This window comes from Protopterus annectens, chromosome 6.part0 (assembly GCF_019279795.1).
Source record: "Protopterus annectens isolate FY-2018-M chromosome 6.part0, PAN1.0, whole genome shotgun sequence".
Classification (NCBI taxonomy): Eukaryota; Metazoa; Chordata; order Ceratodontiformes; family Protopteridae; genus Protopterus; species Protopterus annectens.
In genome coordinates, this window is record NC_056737.1 from 530,487,384 (window position 1) to 530,507,577 (window position 20,194).

At 39.0% G+C, this 20,194-nt stretch overlaps 1 protein-coding gene across 1 annotated transcript in view; it reads right to left on the reverse strand.

Annotated features, from left to right (window-relative positions):
• TTC6 (tetratricopeptide repeat domain 6) overlaps nucleotides 1-20,194 on the reverse strand; it is a 2,436,149-nt gene that overhangs the window by 675,281 nt on the left and 1,740,674 nt on the right. The window contains exon 16 of the mRNA XM_044074245.1: nucleotides 12,704-12,817. Coding sequence (XP_043930180.1) covers nucleotides 12,704-12,817 — 114 coding nt within the window. The remainder of the gene's footprint in view (nucleotides 1-12,703; nucleotides 12,818-20,194) is intronic.

Here is a 20,194-nt window from a genome sequence, read left to right on the forward strand (position 1 = left end):
ACAGTATGGAATAAAATGGTCCCCAATGATTTTTAAGTGTTTGGATAGGTGTAGGAAGAGATTTAGACAGATTATATTTTAAGCAAACTGCACAAGTATTTACAAAAATTTGATTAACTTTTAAAAGACGAGGGGCATACCAATCATTAGAAATCTGTTTTATTAAAGCATTTTTGATCAAATGAAAAGGTAAATGGTAGGCTTTGTCCAATTGGCTTAAGAAATGTTGTGGGTTTACTAGCTGTCCATCTGGGTGGCACCACAAACGTTTTGGAGACCAGCTGCGTCTAGCATTTATCCACCTCATTTTTTCAGAGTCCTCTGTCTGATTTTGAAAAGATAACTCCATTATAGAAAAAATGTTGCAAGTCTTATTTACTTGCTGCAAAAATAGGACCTGAACAGGATAAGACAATGAAGATTGTCCTTCCACCTTATCTACAACACCATTTTTCTTAGTTGTGAAGGAATTGCATTTTTATGTGCAGCACATTTAACCACAGTTACTTATCTTGGCAATAATAAGGTATCTAATAAGATTTTAACAAAAACTGCATTTTAATAACACTTTTGCTGAAGTCAAATAGCCTTGTTTTTTTTAAAGTATCCCAAAATTATGAACTACTCGGTAAGCATAAAATGAATTTGCGAAAATTGTTACTGATTGATCTTTGCCAGTCTTTCAGGCTTTGGTAATAGCTACAGGTTTAGTTACATGAGCAGGCACATTTTCATTTAATTGTCCAGTTAACAAAATTTTGCCTTGTGTGCAAATGGGAAAGGCTGCTATGAATTCACCATTGTCTCTTCAAACACATAAGCCATACACAACAATAATTAAATCTAGATTTTGCAATGGAATATCTTGGAAATCTAACCTATGAGGAAGCATAGCATTAGCAACTACACAGCTCTGAAGTTTTCATTCATTTGCTGTAGGAATTAAAAAAGCAGGATTAAGTGGTGGACATCAAGCAATTTGAAAAAAAGGGTTATGAAGTAAAGACAACTCAGATTTAAACAATCATGCTGTAGGTAAGTATTGCATTTTAGTATTTAATAACAATACCTCTACAGAATGTGGACCTGCCATGTATGTCTCATGCCACAGAGTTACAACAGCCTCCATTTTCACTAACAGAGCCATTGTGGCAACCACCCTAAGACAGTGTTGGGGGAGTGCTGCTACTTAAGATTTGTACTGAAATAAGCAATAGGTCTCTAACCATTATTTTTACATTGTACTAATTATCCTATGGTCATTTTATTTCTTTTACTACAAAACAAGAACAATTTTTAGAATAATCTGCCAACTCAAGCTCACAAGGGTTTAAGAGTAACACTTTTAGTTGTACCAAAGTTTGTTTATGACAGTCCTGCCAGAGTAAATGTTTAGAGGTATTTTTTTAATAATTTTAATATAAAGGTCTCACTACTTTTGCACAATTAGAAATCTATTGTCGACAGCAATATTTTAGTCCCAGGAAAGCTCACAACTGTTTTAATGTAGCAGGACATGGTACAGTTTGCATTGCAGCAATGAGTGAAGGCAAGATCTGTCTAGCACCTTTTGAAATACGATGCACCAAGTACTGAACCTGCAATTTGTATAACTGCAATTTCTCTTTGTTGAATGTAAATCCTAACTTTGCTAACTTTGCTACTTTTGTCAAAAGAAAAATAGTATCTTGTTCACAGTCATCTGGGGGTTTTGAAGCCAAAAGTACACGGACATTTCATTTTGTCTAGTTGTATTTTATTGTTTTATTTTATTTTTTTTTCCTAGAGAAGAGAGTCAGAACTGTTGAATATTTGGCAACTTTAGCCAGAGGTCTGGAGTGCATCTGCACTGAAATCCAAGGCATCCACTAAAAAAAAAAAGAAAAATAAGCATATTTTAAATCAGCACTAGACTTGAACTGTATTTAATTGAATTGCTGCTTCATTTTTGCTGTTTGTGACTAAGTCCAGCTAGCCCACTTCCTTCCCAAATACCACATTCAGAAAAATCCTGCCACAATGGATGGGTAGTTTCCCATCATTTCGCCTACCAGCTTGATTGATATGGGCATCTTGAGGTACTGTAGCAACTGCTTCATATATACTGACAACCAAATTTACTCCTAAAGCAAACTAACACCCTATGTGACAGATGAAAATACACCAAGGAATTGGAGTCAATTCTATCACATAAAAACAAACTAGGCATCAAACAGGTTGTCAGCACACATGCTTCACTTTTCACACAAACCTCACCTCTCACACAAAATAAGGTCATGACACATAAATCCACATACACAGAGGTACTCACTAAAAGCTGACCAAAAGAACAGAGACATCCCAAATGCACAACACCCATGCTCACCACTAAGCATAAAAAAATCGCTACACATATCAACACACATACGTCTCAACAAATAAGCCCCTATGGCAAAACACATCAAATGTTTTGGCCATAGGCGACTCTATAGTGAGATACACAGATGTCTTCCTCACCAGACTGGACAAGGAGAAGGTCACAGTTAGCTGCTTATCAGGTGCCAGGATCTGACAAATCATGCAAGCACTCAAGTCACTCAACAAGTACCATTATGATTCTGTCATAGTCCATGTTGGAATGAATGACTTGAGACCTACCTCTCTAGACTATATGAAGAGAGACATGACAGAACTCTCTGATTATGTCTCTCAGACATGTATGTCCCTAGTCCCAAGCAATATCCTACCTTCACCTAGGATGATGACACAATATAAACAAAAAATGATTGACTTCAACAATTGGCTAAGCTTCTGGTGTCAGTCTAGTGGGATCCAGTATCTGTCAGGCTAGGAGGATATGGTAGACAGACCACACAGGTTTGCTAGTAATGGTCTGCACCTACCCCCTAGGATTTCGGATACTGGCAAGAGCCCTTGCCTCCCCCATAGTGCCATTTTTAAGCAATGTCAAAACAACAAATGTGCCAATGTAACAAAATCTAATTGAAACAAACTCAAGGTCATGTTGCTTAATGCTAGGAATTTAAACAGAAACTCACCTTAGAGGATGCTGATGTCTGTGCAGTTATGAGACATGGTTCAAGGCCACTGAGAGCACCACAGCTGTGCAAGACTACAATTCCTTCCACACGTTCAGACCTCAAAATAAGCGTGAAGGACCCAAATGTGGAGGTGTATCCATCTTCATTAAAACCAAATGCACTTCAAGACTGGTCAAACAACATGAATCTCTCAAACTACTCTACTTCCAATTGACTATTGGGAAAGTACTATATCACATCATTGCTAGCTATAGATCCCCCAACATGAACCAGGATAAGTACAATGCCTACCTCAGTTTATTGAAATCTCTCACCATACAGCCCAACACCTTAGTCATGGGAGATTTTTTCATCTATCCTTCCATAGACTGGGGGAGATACACGAGCAAAAACACACTCGCCCAGAGGTTTCTGGACTTTGCTAACCCAAATGGTCTGAAACAAACAGTCTGCACCCCAACTAGGACTCCAATGTTCTGGACACAGTACTCACCAACATGGGGGGGGGGGTAACTGTATTTCCCTGTGTGTGATGCCCTCCCTGGTTATCAGACCACAAATCAGTCTTGTTTGAAGTAACTACAGGAACTGACACCATCACAGGAACAAAAATTATGAAAAAAAAAAAAAAAACTTCACCAACGCTAACTACAGTGTACTAAGTGATGGTATAAAAAGCTTCACACCACCCACAGAATCAGACATCAATGATCACTATGCAGAAGTGTATGCAAATGCCCTGTACAAACACTTAAACAACTGCATAAACTCTGCTGTACCTGACTGGATCAAAACCAAGTCTTTCCATAAAAACAAGCTACTGTGGTGGACTTCAAGTATAAACAGATTATATAACAAAAGGAAGAAACTCTTGTCCAAAGTAAGAGTGATATCACTCTGCAGAGGAAGAGTTTCCTCCTAAGCCTAAACAAGAAAATCAGAAATCTTGTAAAGTCTTCTAAAGGAAATTACAAAACTAAAATCACATCCCTAGCCAAGGATAATCATAAGGCATTCTTTAACTACATCTGAAGTCTAAAAGGAAATGCCCTGCTATGTGCCAGACTGGTTGTAGATGGGATCGCTCATACTACACCAGAAGATATTGCCAACCTGCTAGCTGACATCAGCACAAACTTCATCCCCCTATTCTCACCTACCACATCCCAAAGCATACCTGACACCAGCCCTCTACCTAGTATCTCTAGGGAACAAGTCATCTCTGTGCTCACTAAGGCCAAAAACACTGCCTCAATGGGACCAGATAATATCCTGGGTTGTTTGCTAAACAATCATAGCTTGAGAACTGGCTATGTTCCTGCAGAATGGAGAACGCAACAGTAATCCCCCTGCACAAAGGGAGGCTATCAACTAATCCTAAGAACTACAGACCCATAAGTCTAACCAGCCTCATCTGCAAGGCTATGGAAAGAATTATCATGGACTTTATCAACAAGGACATAGGCAACCTCCAAACGCTGCTTATTTAAAGTGCACATGGTCTATCTCAACCTTGCCATGGCTTTCAACACAATTACCCACTCTGGCATCATTAAGAAACTCTTCTAGATATGGACTAACCCTTAAATTACTAGATGACTGGCCAATTGTTCACCGACAGAACACACTATGTCAAAATTGGTGACTTCACCAGTAGACCTGTCAACAGTGGAGTACCACAGGTGTCTGTGCTGGGCCTGTTATTGTTTGGCATCTATTTCTCAGAAGTCCAGGCCAAAGTAGATGGCCGTTGGCTCACCAACTTCACTGATGATTGCAAACTGGGAGCAAGCACTGAGTCCTCCAGTGGTGTCAACATATTACAAGAAGGACTAACACAAACAAATTTGATGCCAAAGCCATGGTCTAAAACTACATGCAAAAAATGCATTTTTATTCCCTCTGACAAAACGGAATTCCCTACAAATTACAATACTGACAGCATGCCCTTGAGTTCCAATCTAGTGGTATGATACTTGTGAACACAGGTAAATAGCAATTTGAACTTTGACCACCAAAGTTTCACAGTGGTAAGGAAAGCATCCTGCGTAGGACACCTCATACGCAAGATCATAGCATCCAGGTCAGGATATGTTATAGATCCACTGTACTCGACCCTCTTCAGACCCCTAATAGAGTGCAATGCATTCTTTTGCATGTACCTCACCAGATTCCTGCAGCAACTGGAGAGAACTCAAAGGATTCTCACTAAGGAAATACAGGGACTCCAAACCATGACCTACGTGGACAGGCTGAAAGCGTAAAACAGAGATCCTCACTGACTGTATTCAAATGCAACCAAGATAATTGGAAGGAAGACAGCAAATTCACCCCTGGGGTGGCATCCGTGTCCCTCATGGCTAGGGATAGCCGGTGTTGATCACAGACCAGCTCTGTTCATAAATTCGTTTTGCAAACTACCCAAAAAAGAACAAATGAGGATACTTGGAATTAACATGGCCAGGCTTGTAAAGACTCTAGGGCTGCTAGCTTAGTAACCTCCTATGAACCTATGATTTCACATATCACTGCGGTAATCTAGGCCAAATGTACTGTTGCCCTCTACAGGCAAATGCAAACAGATATTGGCAATATGGATGTATAGGAATAGAAAAGAATGCAGATGAAAAGTCTATTACTGGGAAAGTGGTAGTGTCTGATGGAATAGAACTTAGTAGTGTTGCAGGCATTGGGACTACTGGAAATGTTGGTACTACCACTGTATTTATTTCTTATAAATCTTGTACAAATCTATATGCATTTTTTTTTAATTGGTAAAATAGGAATGTTACATGGACTTTGAGTTGCGACAATAATATCTTCTTCTAACAAGGCAGAAATAAAGAAGTTATGTTCTTACCATAACATACCATCTGTGTTGTTGATCTTCATTCATTCATGATGGATGGGTCTCGGTTCCATCCTCGGACCAACTCGGCCGATATAGCAAGCTTGCGCCAGCCAAAAACTCTAGAGCTAAGGTTACCCATAATGCCTCTCTCCTCATCTTCTCAGGTCGAGTTTGCCCATAAGGAAAAGAACGCGGTGGCTTTGACTGAGCAAATGCCCTACCATTTAACCAGGAACAAATCTGAACCTACAGGATTCTTTTGGAGGGGGTAGGAGGGTGGGATGTCATGAATGAATGAAGATCAACAACACAGATGGAACGTTATGGTAAGAACATAACTTCTTTATCTGATGTTGTTAATCTTCATTCACTCATGACGAATGGGACAGAGTCCCTAGCTACCTTGTGTCCTGGGAGGCCCTATAGAAAGATATTCCTGAGCACCATCGAGCCAAAGGATGCTCTCCCCCTGGAGACGAAGTCCATTTTGTAATGAGTGATCAAGGTATGAGGAGAAGCCCAAATGGCTGCTGCACAAATGTCATCCACAGAAGCTCTAGAATGAAAAGCTACTGAAGTAGCAAAGGATCTGGTTGAATGCACCTTTATTTTCATAGTTAAACTCATTTGGTTTTGTTGATAGACAAAAGAGATACATTCTCTCAGCCACTTTGCCAAGGTGACTTTAGAAACTGATCTTCTCAACCTGGGTCCTGAGAGGGACAGGAATAATTGGTCAGATTTTTAGAAAGATTTAGTCCTATCCAAATAGAAGCATAATTGTCTATGTACATCCAATAAATGTAAACAATATTCTTGTTTATCTGAGAAATTAAGGAAGAATATTGGCAAGTCAATGGACTGATTAATATTCAACTCTGAAACAACGTTGAGTAGAAAGGATGAGTTAGTCCGAAGTGATACTCTCTCTTTGAGGAAAAGAATGTAAGGGCATTTTACGTACAAAGCCTGTAATTCTGATATTCTTCTTGCTGAGGTAATGGCTACCAAGAACAAAGATTTTCAAGACAAGAACTTTATGTCAGAATTGGCCGCAGGCTCAAATGGATGATGAGTCAAAGATTGTAGGACCAGCATGCAATTCCAAGGTTCAATGGGCTCTTTGAAAGGCGATCTTATATGTAAAACCCCTTTCAAGAAGGTTTTACAGAGGCAATGAGATGCCAAAGAGGAATCCTGGAAACCAGTATGAAAATTTGAGATAGCTGCTAACTGGACCTGAATCATAGAAGCTGAAGCTCCTGAATGGATTAGGGTTGATAAATGCTCTAAAACCAAACTGATTGGAGCTGATACGGGATCTACTCCTCTCTTACGAGACCAAAACATAAATCTGTTCCATTTACTACGATAAATCTTCCTGGTGGATGGTTTATGGGAAGCCAGAGATATTTTTCAAACAGAGGAAGAAAGGTTATTTTACCTGGCAATTACTGGAAGTGGAGGAACCAAGCTGTCAGTTTGAGGCTCGACAGGTTTGGATAGACCAACCCCTGTGGGTATGACAGAAGTCCTGGAGTTGGAGCCAGAATCCATGGTTGGTGAACAAGGTGAGGCCAAAGGAAAGGGAACCAGACTTGCCAGGGCCAATAGGGATCAATGAGGATTAATTTGCTTCTCAACCAAAGAGGCTTCTTTAGAAACTGTGGTATCAGAGGAAAGAGAGGAAAGGCCCGGGGGCCAATCGTGTATTAGAGCACCCCTCTGGGACTCCCCCTGAGGGGGGATCAGGGCAAAGTAACTGCTGCATTTGTGGTTGGTGGGGGATGTGAATAGGTCACAGCAAGACTGGCCCCAGTGATGGAAGAGCTTCACCGCTACCACTGGATTGAGGGACTAGTCATGAAGCAAGAGAATACATCTGCTCAGTTTGTCCACAATCACGTTGGAATTCCCGGGAATGTGCATTACTACTAGAAATTCTCATGGCCTCCCAACACAATGGGTAGAATCTGATTTTGTTTTTTGATGTACCAAACGACCGACATATTCTCCGACTGGATAGCAATTGTCCCCAACGGGAGGGCAGAGTGGAATGCTTGCAAAGCCAAAAGCACCGCCCTCAGTTCTAGGACATTGATATGCAAATTGGCCTCCATGGGGGATCAAGCGAGTTGGACTGTCTTTCCTTGAAAATGCCCTCACCCCCCTACACCATCAGGGATGCATCAGTGGTCACTATGGCCTTGGGCTGAGGGAGTGAGAAGGGACGACTCCATAAACCCATTTATGGCTTCATTCACCAATAGAGATCCTGCTTGCAGCAGTTCATTATGTGGATCGGATAAGACATAGGATGTGTCAATAGGGATCACTGTGATGCTAGGAGCCACTGTAGCAATCTCATGTGTAGTCTTCCTAGAGGAACTATAGTAATCATTGCTACCATTGATCCTAGCAGCTGAAGGACTAAACGAGCTGGAACTTTGTCCTGAGAGAGTATCACTCAGAGCTTGAAATCTTAGTCTCTGAAGCCTGTGAGGTGGGAGGGTGACCAGGCAAGACCTTGTGTTGAATGTTTCTCCTATGAATTCTAGGCTTTGAGCAAGTACTAGTCTTGACTTCTCTTTGATTACTGAGAACCCTAAGGAGCTTGCTAGCTGTAGAGTATAGTGCAAGGTATGAAGTAGTAAATGCTTGGTGGGGGTGGTAAGAAGCCAGTAGTCTAGATATGGAAACACTTGGAATCCCTGCAGTCTCAGGTGATCTTATACCACTGCCATACATTTGATGAATACTCTGGGGGCTGTGGAGAGACCAAAGGGAAGTGCTCGAAATTACTAATGATTGGCTGCCAGCCAGAAGCAGAGATATTTCCTGGAGCATTTGTCCATTTTTATATGGTAATAAACATCCTTGAGATCTATTGAGCACATCCAGTTGTCTTTCTCCAGAAATGGGAGGATAGACTGAACTGTGACCATCCGGAATTTGGTTTGTCTGACAAACTTGTTTAGGATGCTCAGGTCCAAAATTGGACTCCAGTCCCCTGTCTTTTTTGGCACTAAAAAGAACCTTGAGTAAAATCTGGATTCTATCTGGTCTCGTGGGTCTAATTGGATGACTCTTTTTTGGAGCAGCTTTCAGATTTCTTGTGCTGCTACATCCCTCTGACTGGGTGGAACATTGGGGATTCACCTTTGTGAGTTCGGGTAAAGATGGAAGGGGATGTGATAGCCTCTTGTAATTATAGTCTGCACCCAGGCATCTGTTGTTATGGAATTCCAGGCTAAGTGGTGCAGAGAAAATCATCCCCCAACTGCCTCCAGAGGCAAGCAATTGGGCAGCTCTTCAGCAGCACTGGTAGGGCTGCCCAGAAAAAGAATCTCTGGACCCCTGGTTACACAAACCCCCTCTGCCTTGGGGAGGTGTTTCCCAGATGAGTTCCCCCTCTGCCCCGGTTGGAGGGATTTGCCATGTGTGTCACGGAAAGGCACTTGGGATTTCCTGAACCACATCTTTCAATTTCTCTGATTCCTAGAGTAGGAACATTGGGGAGTGGAAAAACATATGCTCACAGCAGACAGGGTCTTGCCGGTCCTTCTCACATATGACTAGTGTGTCTTTAACCTTTGGACCAAAAAGAGAGAAGGGGTCAATGGGAGCATTGATAAAGGAAGACTTGAAAGGGTCTGCAAAGTCACACAATTGTATCCAGGCATGACATCTCATGACAACACCTGCACCCACTGCTCTGGCCACCCCTTTGGTTGTATGGGAAATCAACTGCATAGACGACTTAGATATGGATTCCAGGGTGGCAAGCTGTGAGGCAACGTTGTCAAATACCTCATCAGACACAGCTCCTGCCAAAGTTCTTGAGGGTTCTGTGATCAGGTCTCTCTGGAGATGGGTAAAATGTGCCATACTGTTCAACGACCGAATGGCAAATGTCGATGAGGCATAAACTCACTCCCCTAACCTGCCTATCGTCTGAGACTCCCTGTTTGGAGGACAGACAGCAGAACTCACCTCTGTAAGTTCTTTCTTCTTGGCCACCGCCACTACCATAGCGTCTACTGCCCAGCCTTTGGATCAATATGGGTGATCCTATGGAGGAGAGAGTATCTTGTCTGGTCTCCGGAAAATTGGTTAACTGGTGTCAGGAGTCTTCCAAGTGCACTGCATGATGAGCTTGACTAACTCAGCTGCAGGCATGGTCACCCAGGAAGTAGAGGGTCACACATGGAAAGCCTGCAAGAATACAGATTCCTCGGAAAAGGGGTGGTGGTCTTCTTGTCACCCCTCTGTTTCAGCATCTCCAGTATGTCTCCAAAGGAGACATCCTCCGGGGGTGACCGTGGGTACCCTTCCCCTTTATCATAATCCATACCTTCGGTGAGAGACTCCTCAAGGGAGTCAATGTGCTTCTTCATGCATGCATGATCTCTTCAGAGGGGGCATCTGAAGAGGACTCCGAAGAGAGGGTGCCCTGTGGTAGGGTATCTTGCTGCTCCCATGCCTGATGTCCCAGTGTATAGTGGACTGTGTCAGCTGTGAACCAGAAGGCATGTATAAGTGGCATTCCAGAGCCAAAGAGGCCAGCTGTCAACCTGCTGAGGTGAGTGCCCTCTCCATAACCTGGAAGGCAGGCCCACCCGAAGAGGGATGGGAGCTCGGAACCAAGAAGGACAACCTCAGAACCAGGGTCACACCCTGCTTCGATGAGCCCACCTCCAGGGAATAAGCCATGAGAGGAATTATTGGAGCTGTCAGAGCAACTGGAACCATATACAGCACTGTAGAAAAAATCTGTGCCATACTAGGGCACATGGTGCTGATAGACCAGTCATGATCTCAAGGGTGGGTTGGCTCCAACTGAGCCATGGGCCACAGGGTAGGCTCCAGAATCATGGCAAGATCCACCAGTGGAACCAAAGAAGCTGGCACTGGGGTAGGCATTGGCATTGAGGGCTCCAAAACCTGCTAGGAGGTTGAAGGAAGAATACATGTTGGAGTCTGTGGAGAAAAGTCCTTGGCTCCAGGTGGGAGGGAGGTTTTAGATGGTGTTGGGATGCCTCTGGCCACTAGAAGCTGATCCACAAGTCTCACTACGTTGAGCTCCAAAAGGCTCCCAGTGGAAAAAATTGACATCCCCAATGGAGACTGAGGCCTATCAAGGAAAGGACTTAGCTGATGTCCAACAAAAGGATCAACTGACGGAGAATATCTGGTCCTGGCTAGTGTCTCGGCCTTCGGCAACATGGTCAAAGGACCGGAAGGTTGTGAAGAAAGGGGGGTGACCAGTTTTAATGTAGAGACTACTTTTGGTGCTGAGAGGGCCTGTGGTACTGTGGAAGATGTCAGTACCATGTGAAGTAGTCATTGTAGGTTCCGTGGTCAAGGATGGCACCATGGACGGAGTTTTAGACTCTGGTGCCGACACATGCGTCAAAGTTAGTTTAGCAATTTTTGGTTTTGGTTCCATATGAAGCTGGGCCTTAGTGTTTTTTGATTCCTGAGGATGAGGAGATGATGGTACTGACTGGCTCCTCTTCTTAGACTCTTTTTTAGGAGGGGTTGAGACTGCTGCCTCAGATAAAGCCTCTGAGAAAGGGATTTTTAAAAGACCCTTCAGAACTAGTATATTCTTGTGCTCTGCTAAGGTATGGGCACTAAAGCCCTTATAGAGTTCACATGGAGGTTGAACTTTTAAGTGTGGTACCTCCAAGCAATAGACACAGGAGAGATGGCCATCAGAGTTTGGCATCTTCCTGCCACATTTGTAGCAACAATACCAACAGCAATGAAAAACAACAACTTAACAGTAGCAAAGATATACTGTCATGATAGGCTACACACACACACACACACACACACACACACACACACACACACACACACACGCTCGCACGTGCAGAAAGAAAGGAAACAATGGTAAAGGAGATAAATACCCAAGTGGGTAATAGAAAGGAGAAAAGGAATACCAACAATGGTATTTATAAATTACCAAAGGGAAAGGGAGGGGCTGCACCAATGAGGGTACTAAGGAATACCAGAAAGGTAAAAAGAGCAGGAAATTTTCACTTGCATAAGAAGTAAAATATCAGAAAGTATAAACGACTAAGAGTAAAGGAGTTATAAGTGATTATAAAGGCAAAAGGTCAATATTTAGTCAAAAAAGAAACACTTGGCTTGAGAGCTGACCTGATGTGTCTTTTTCAGCTTGCTGTGGTGACTGAACAACTTTCTACAAAGAACAACATTTTCTAGACTTTGTCATGCTAGCATTTTCCATATTTGGCAGAAAGTAAATTATCAGATAGATACTGAAAAACATTCAGAAATCCATCTTGTAATGAAAGCATATTAAAATAAAATGCACTGTCTTAACATTTTTCTTTTGTTCACTATGCTACCTCCATTCAGACTTATGACTTATCTGCATTCATTTTTTCCCAGTAACAGCAGTTTTTCATTGCAGAGTTTTAGTATGCTATTTTGGAGGCAATGTATGATAAAGGTTTCAGAAACAAATGCAGATACACTGAATAGGATGATCAAACATAACAAAATGACTAGGAAGAATGACAAAAACAGCTTTTCTTTGCCTCCTGAAATACTTTTGACTCTAGCAGAATTTTACAATAGGCTACTTGGCAAGTGAAAAAGATGGCAGTAGCATTCTTATAAATATATATTTCTAATACTTTCTGTATGTACTGTGTGGTAGTTAAAGTTTGACAATACTGTCAAAACCAATAAAATAACATATCACATGCAGTTACCAGTCAGTAACATGTCATAGACATTACAACATACCAGTGACAACCTAAGCATCATAACATACCTTGTTAAAGTCCTTTGTTTGATGGTAACATACTGCTCTGTTATAATAAGCCAATGTGCACGCTTTTTCCAAATTGATAGCAGCAGTTAAATCTTCAATTGCATAAATGTATGCCTGTAAGAATGATGCAAGATTAAGTATCGAACCAAACATTCTCCTGAATTATAAAATTCAGTTCAGCACAAAAAATGATAAAACTTGTCTGAGCAACATCAAATAAATATTTTATTCCAGGTGATAACTCAAGGTCATTTTGGTTTTAAATGGTGATGTTAAACAGTCTCTGAAAGATTAAAAAACACATACAGAGGCATACACATGTTTGGTGCTGCTCCTAAGGGATCAAGATGTCACAGTTTCCAAGTCTGTAAAAAAGACACACACACACACACACACACACACACACACACACACACACACACACATACACACATACACACACACACACACACACACACAGATGGATGTTAGGCACCCGATAGAATGTGCACTATGCCAACATCCAGTAGACTGATGTCATAATGTTGAATTCACAAATATCAACACATTCTGTTCATACTCAGGGGAATACTGTGCAGCGGACTAAATCAATAGCAAGTATTTTTGCAGGGGTTCAGGTCCCCATACCACCTGTTAATTATATATACTAACTCTGAGATCACAAAATTCCAGGGGAAAATGAATATTCCCCTACCTGGGGATTGTCTATACCATTAGCTGTTTGTGTCAAACAAATGATGTCAACAAGACAGATGCCAACATAGTGTATGTTCGATTGGGTGTCCAACACCCATATATCATCACTGTCAGTGGCATAGCTGGTAGCACAATCACATTTGGTACAGAAGGCTGTGCGTCCTTTTCCCACACCAAGCAGATTGACTGCTGACACTGCAGTGCAGCATGGGGGGGGGGGGTGTTGCACATCCGAGTGTGTCATCTTTTGGATGAGAATTTAAATGGAGGTCCCGTCTGCTTGAGTTTATGGTAGCCCTGTTGGATATAAAAGATCCCACAACAGCTTTTAAAAAGACTAGGGTCCCTTTTATTTAACATAACAAAATATTTACATATTTGTAAAATGTAGGTATTTACAGGCTCATATAGTCACATTTCTATTTTTTTTATTTATAATTTTTCTTATAACATTCTCATTATTCCTCTATCCCTGACCCCCACTTCTTCTTCCATAACCATAATGTAATTTTTCACAATATATCTAACAAAATCCATTCCCATTAAACAAAATGTAATTCAATCTTTCATCCCAAATAACCCATACTATGTAAAATAAATTCTTATTACCTTTCTTACATATTCTTTCTTCTTGTTCTTATATCCATACATAATCAGATTCATATTTATATTTGTTTATGTCATTAATATTCTCAAATTTGTTTTCTTCACAGAACTTTTTTCAGAGTTTCCCACCCTTTTACATTTAGAAAATGTGCCAAGTTGTATCTTTCTCCCAACAAAGAAACACACTCTTTCAACTTTCTTTTTATGTGGCATACTCCTCTTTACTGGTAACTTATTTATTACCAGTCTCCATAGGGAATCCAGACACTCTACTATTTTGGTACTCACCTTTTCCTTACTTCAATGGATTTAATCACTTCTTCTGGTAATTTTTTTTCTGTGGATTTACACACAAATATTGTTTCATCACATTATTATACCATATCTTCATAGCTTTCTCTATATCATCATTTTTTATCTTCTATGTTAGTATTTTTCTTGATAGTTTTTCATTTCTTAATTTACATATTCTTTTTTTATTTTTCTTACTCTCATTTATTCTCAAGATCTCCCGGAACTTTTTATACTTATCTTTAAACATTCTTAATATTAATTTCACATTGTCTTCTTTTATGTAATTAAATGGTCTATGCACATTTAAAGATGCAGAACAAACAACTGGATTTGGTATCCCCAACCCTCCCCTTCATATTCACTCATATACAACATACCTCTTTTCACTGGGCTTAGTCTTCAACCCCATATTAAAGAAAACACCTATTGCACAATTTCTTTTGACATTTTTCTGGGACCACATTCACATTTGACATATATGATACTTTTTCACATTAACAGATAACTCACCAGAGAGACATTTTTCTTGAATGCTAATTTAGACGTCCTTCATAGAAGACATATCTCTCTTATTTTTTCTGCAAGTCCATTGACTTTTGTTCCAACAGCTAATTTACCACATTTTATCACTTCCTGTATTTTTTTACATCTTTCCATTTCTTTTTACATGTTTACCTTAAATCACAAAGCCTCCTGCAATTATAATTTTCAAGTTAACCATCACATAGTCTAATATTTGAAGATATAAATTATTTATTTTCTTACTCATTATATATGCATATGCCATAATTCTATAAGCATGTACTCTCTACCTCACATTCACAACAGTTAAATTTCTCTTCTTTACCAATATTATAGCTAGCATTTTCACTGTTTTTTTATTAAAACACGGCCACTCAGAACATTTACTTCCTAAGTTCATATTGTATTTCCACTCCACAGTTTTTCTATTTACAGTCTTTCATCACTTGTCATGAATCTTACATCCTCTAACAGAGTAACAACCACATCACATTTAGCATGCCATTTTGGTTTCTCTATCCTTTTTACAGTAATAATATTGTCTACATTTTCTGAAAGTACTCTAAAAGTGCTACTTTTCTTCTTTTTAAGTCTAGGGAAATAATTTTCATTTTTTTTTCTTATTTTTACTCTTTCCCAAAGTGGAGATTATTTTTGTAAGGTATATGTACAGATAATCCTTGATCCTCAGAATCAGATTATTCACTAGCTAGAACTTCAAAAAAATATTATCAATCCAATCTCCTGACCTCTCTTCCTGCATACACTCTTCTTCTTCATTTTTCCCTCCATACTTTTTTCTTCTTCTTCTGTAGTTTTTTCTTCTTCACCTAGTTCACCCTCTATTCCAGCCTCTTGTTATTCATCCTTGTGTATGTTTTCCCTTCTTTTTAGATTATTTACTGTTTTCTCCTGACAATCCATCCAAAAGTGTCCCTTTTTTATGCAACCTGCAGTCAGGCACAAACCTTGTTGTATGTTTTTTTTCTCCACACTGGTTACATTTTACCTTCTCACAATCATTAGTTAAATACGAAAAGTCCCCACAAAAGAAACACGATTTAGGTTGGCCAGTATATCTTAATGTCCCTCTATGACCAGCCATAAAAATAACAACTGACAAGTATTTCACCGTGTTTATTTTTTTTTAATTTCAAAACAGCTTTCAACTTCGACCCTCCATTCTATAAGTTTCTCTCATCTCTAACTTTCACAAAATTATCAGCAGTTTTACACAGACCCTGCGTGCATTTTTTAACAAAAAGGTCATCAGTTCTAAACTGCAAAGTAACTTTAACATTTTAATTATTACCAGAAACCAAATAATTGTTCCCAGGATAAATAGCCTTTCTGTTACACAGTTCCAGAAATGTCATCATCAGTCTCAGTTTCAAATGTTAAGTCATAAAAAGACTCCATCAATATATGTTGAAAAGACTGCATTTCTTGAGCTTTAATACCCACAGGAGTTACCAAATTTTCCCATACGTAATATGTGTCTATTACAGTGTTATTTTTTGTTCTTATTCTCACAGATGGTCTTCTCTTCTTTTTTAAAAACAGTTTTGCTCACAGTGTTTTTGATGCCGTCCTTTTGGCCTACTGTGACTGCTGCATATGTTTTAGTTACTGCATTATCTGCTGCCACAAAACTAGAAACCTTCTAAATTTGTTGCTTTCTTCTTTTTTTTTCTGTGATGTAGCCCCCCACAAAGTTTAGATAACTATTGTTGTCTGCAAAGAGTTAGTCATATCAGTTATAAGTATCCATGTGTATCTTTGAAATATATGAAGTATGTGGGGGGTTGTGCCCCTCCCAACTATACATTCTAACTCCAGGATCACGCTACAGTGGGGAAAAGGACATAATGCTTTTAATTTCATGTGTCGATGTTTTGAGTTTCGATCAAATGGCTCTGAGATGTTTTGGACTTTAGGTGTTTTGGTCTCGATGAAATGAATGTCGATCAAATGAACTGTCGATCAAGTGAAGTAGACCCATATATATATATATATATATATCTATATATCTATATATATATATATATATATATATATATATATATATATATATATATATATAAACAGTTATGTATCATCTCATCGTAGGTAGATTTGACTGATTGAAAAAGACAGAAGATTAAAGTGACTGAAAGTACATTTGACTGCAAGTACAATTGACTGACTAGCCACTTTGTTGAAAAGTGTAAAAGTCTATGAATGGTATTTTTGGTACCATTTTTGCACAAGGTAGTTGCTAGGGGGGCATAATTTACAGGATTTTGAGTGGACTAGTAATACCCACTGTCATGTTGTACCCCCTATTTTTGTAGAAGTTTGTGTTTGTGTGCTAGCACTGATTCACTGTGTATGACATTTTTTTTCGTTTCACCACTGTACAACCACAGAGTTTTAGAATATATAATTAGGGGGAGGTTGGGGTACTTTTTGTGAGGTATATGTGGTGTAGAAGGTTTTTTAACAAAATGGCTTTTCAGTCAGATGTATCTGCAATCAAATGTACTTTCATTTGTTATCAATTATTTTCATTACCTTCGATTAAATGATACACAATCATACACACACACACACATATATATATATATATATATATATATATATATATATATATATATATATATATATATATATATATATATATATATATATATATATATAGATATAGATATAGATATATACAGTGGATATAAAAAGGTTTACACACCCCTGGTAAAATGCCAGCTTTTTGTGATATAAAAAAATGAGACCACAATAAATCATTTAAAAACTTTTCCCACTTTTAATGTGACTTATAGCCTGTACAATTCAATTGAAAAACAAACAAATCTGTTAGGGGAAAATATAAAAAAGAAAAAATGTACAATAAGCTGGTTGCATAACTGTGCATACCCTTAAACTAATACTTTGTTGAAGTACCTTTTGATTTAATTACAGCACTCAATCTTCTTGGGTAGGAGTCTATCAGCATGGCACCTCTTGACTTGGCAATATTTGCCCCTCTTCCTTGCAAAAGCATTCCAAATCTGTCAGATTGTGAGTGCATCTCTTGTGCACAGCCCTCTTCAGGTCACCCCACAGATTTTATATTGGATTTAGATCTGGGCTCTGGTTGGGCCATTCCAAAACTTTAATTTTCTTCTCGTGAAGCCATTCTTTCATTTATTTAGATGTATGCTTAGGGTCATTGCTGTGCTGAATGGTGAAATTCCTCTTCATCTTCAGCCTTCTAGTAGACGGCTGAAGGTTTTAGACCAAAAGTTATTAGTATTTGGAACTGGTCATAATTCCCTCCACCTTGACTAAAGCCCCAGTTCCAGCTGAAGAAAAGCAACCCCAAAGCATGATACTGCCACCACCATGCTTTACCATGGGGATGGTGTTCTTTTGGTGTTGCTTTTGCGCTAAACATACCTTTTGGTATTGTGGCCAGAAAGTTCAACCTTGGTCTAATCAGACCATAACACATTTTCCCACATGCTTTTGGGAGACTTGATGTATTGTTTTGCAAATTTTAGCCAGGCCTGGATGTTTTTCTTGGTAAGAAAAGGCTTCCATCTTGCAACCCTACCCCACAGGCCAGACATATGGAGAATATGGGAGATTGTTGTTACATGTAGTACACAACCAGTACTTGCCAGAAATTCCTGCAGCTCCTTCAGTGTTGCTGTAGGTCTCTTGGCAGCCTCCCTTACCAGTTTTCATCTTGTCTTTTCATCAATTTTGAAGGGACATCCAGATCTTTGCAATGTCACTATTGTCCCATATTTTCTCCACTTTTTGATGACTGTCTTCACTGTGTTCCATGGTATATCCAATGCTGTGGAGTTTTTTGTACCCTTCTCCTGACCGATACTTTTCAACAATGAGATCCCTTTGATGCTTTGTAACCTCTATGCAAACCATGACTTTTGCAGTAGTAGGCAGCTGAGTAAATGTCAAGAAAATCCTATTAGGATAGCTGAACTTTATTTGAAGTTAATCAGAGTCTCTTTAATTAATGGCAGGTGTGTACCCAAGAAGACTGATTGTTGTAATTAAATCAAAAGGTGCTTCAACAAAGTATTAGTTTAAGGGTGTGCACACTTATGCAACCAGTTTATTGTACATTTTTTATTTTTTATACTTTTACCCCTAACAGATTTGTTTGTTTTTCAGTTGAATTGTACAGGTTATAGGTCAGATTAAAGGTGAGAAATGTTTTGAAATGATTTATTGTGGTCTAATTTTTTATATCACAAAAATCTGACATTTTAACAGGGGTTTGTAAACTTTTTATATCCTCTGTATATATGGGTCTACCTTGGATCGTCAAATTTACATTTCACCTAAATGCAAACCTCTGAGATGACTTCAAGCAAAATTCTATCTTTACAAAGCCTAGAATCACTGACACTGCTTTTCAGGGTAAAGACATACTTGGCCACCAGGAGAAAATAACTACACAGAATGAATTGAAAGCCTTGCAAATGGAGGGCTTTGCCCCCCACACCATCCCTAACTAAATATACCAACTCCAAGATCACACTGCTCTGGGGAGAAGGGCAAAGCTGACCCTGGTGGCCAAGTGGTGCTTTACCTTGTAAAGCAGTGTCAGTGATCCAAGGCTACATGGAGATGTAGTTTTGTTGAAGTCGTTTCTGCATTTTGCATTTCGGTGAAAGGTAAATTCGACCAGCCAAGGCTGACCCATTTTAAATATATATATATGTATATATATATATATATATATATATATATATATATAGATATATTTTATATATATATATATATATATATATATATATATGTGTGTGTGTGTATAGTGATGCTTCAACTGAAACTCAATCACGTGGTCAAAAGAAATGATTGAAAGTACATTTGACTGAGAAGTCATTTTACTGAAAATAATTTCAACCATATATATATATATATATATATATATATATATATATATATATATATATATATCATATTTTTTTTTCTCAGGGAGATTATATTTTAACTTTAAGTCACAAACCAGTAGAGAAAACAGAAAAAAGCACAAACAGTGAATCAATACTAGTGTACAAGCAGAAACATGTACATGTTTGGAGGTTACAACTTGATTGTATAAATTACCAGTCCATGCAAAATCTCCACCATTACCACTGTTAACTCCTTCCATGATCAGCAACAACACCATACATGTCATCTCTAGACTTTTAAAGTTTTCAATGAAATGGCTTTTTTTTAACATATGTGATTCAGTCAAAGGAACCCTCAAGGAAATATCATGAAACCAAAATATCTATTTATATGGATACATATCCATATATCAAAAATTCATGTTATCAAAAGCAACTGATCAAATACAATTTGTAAATCAGCAGGCTA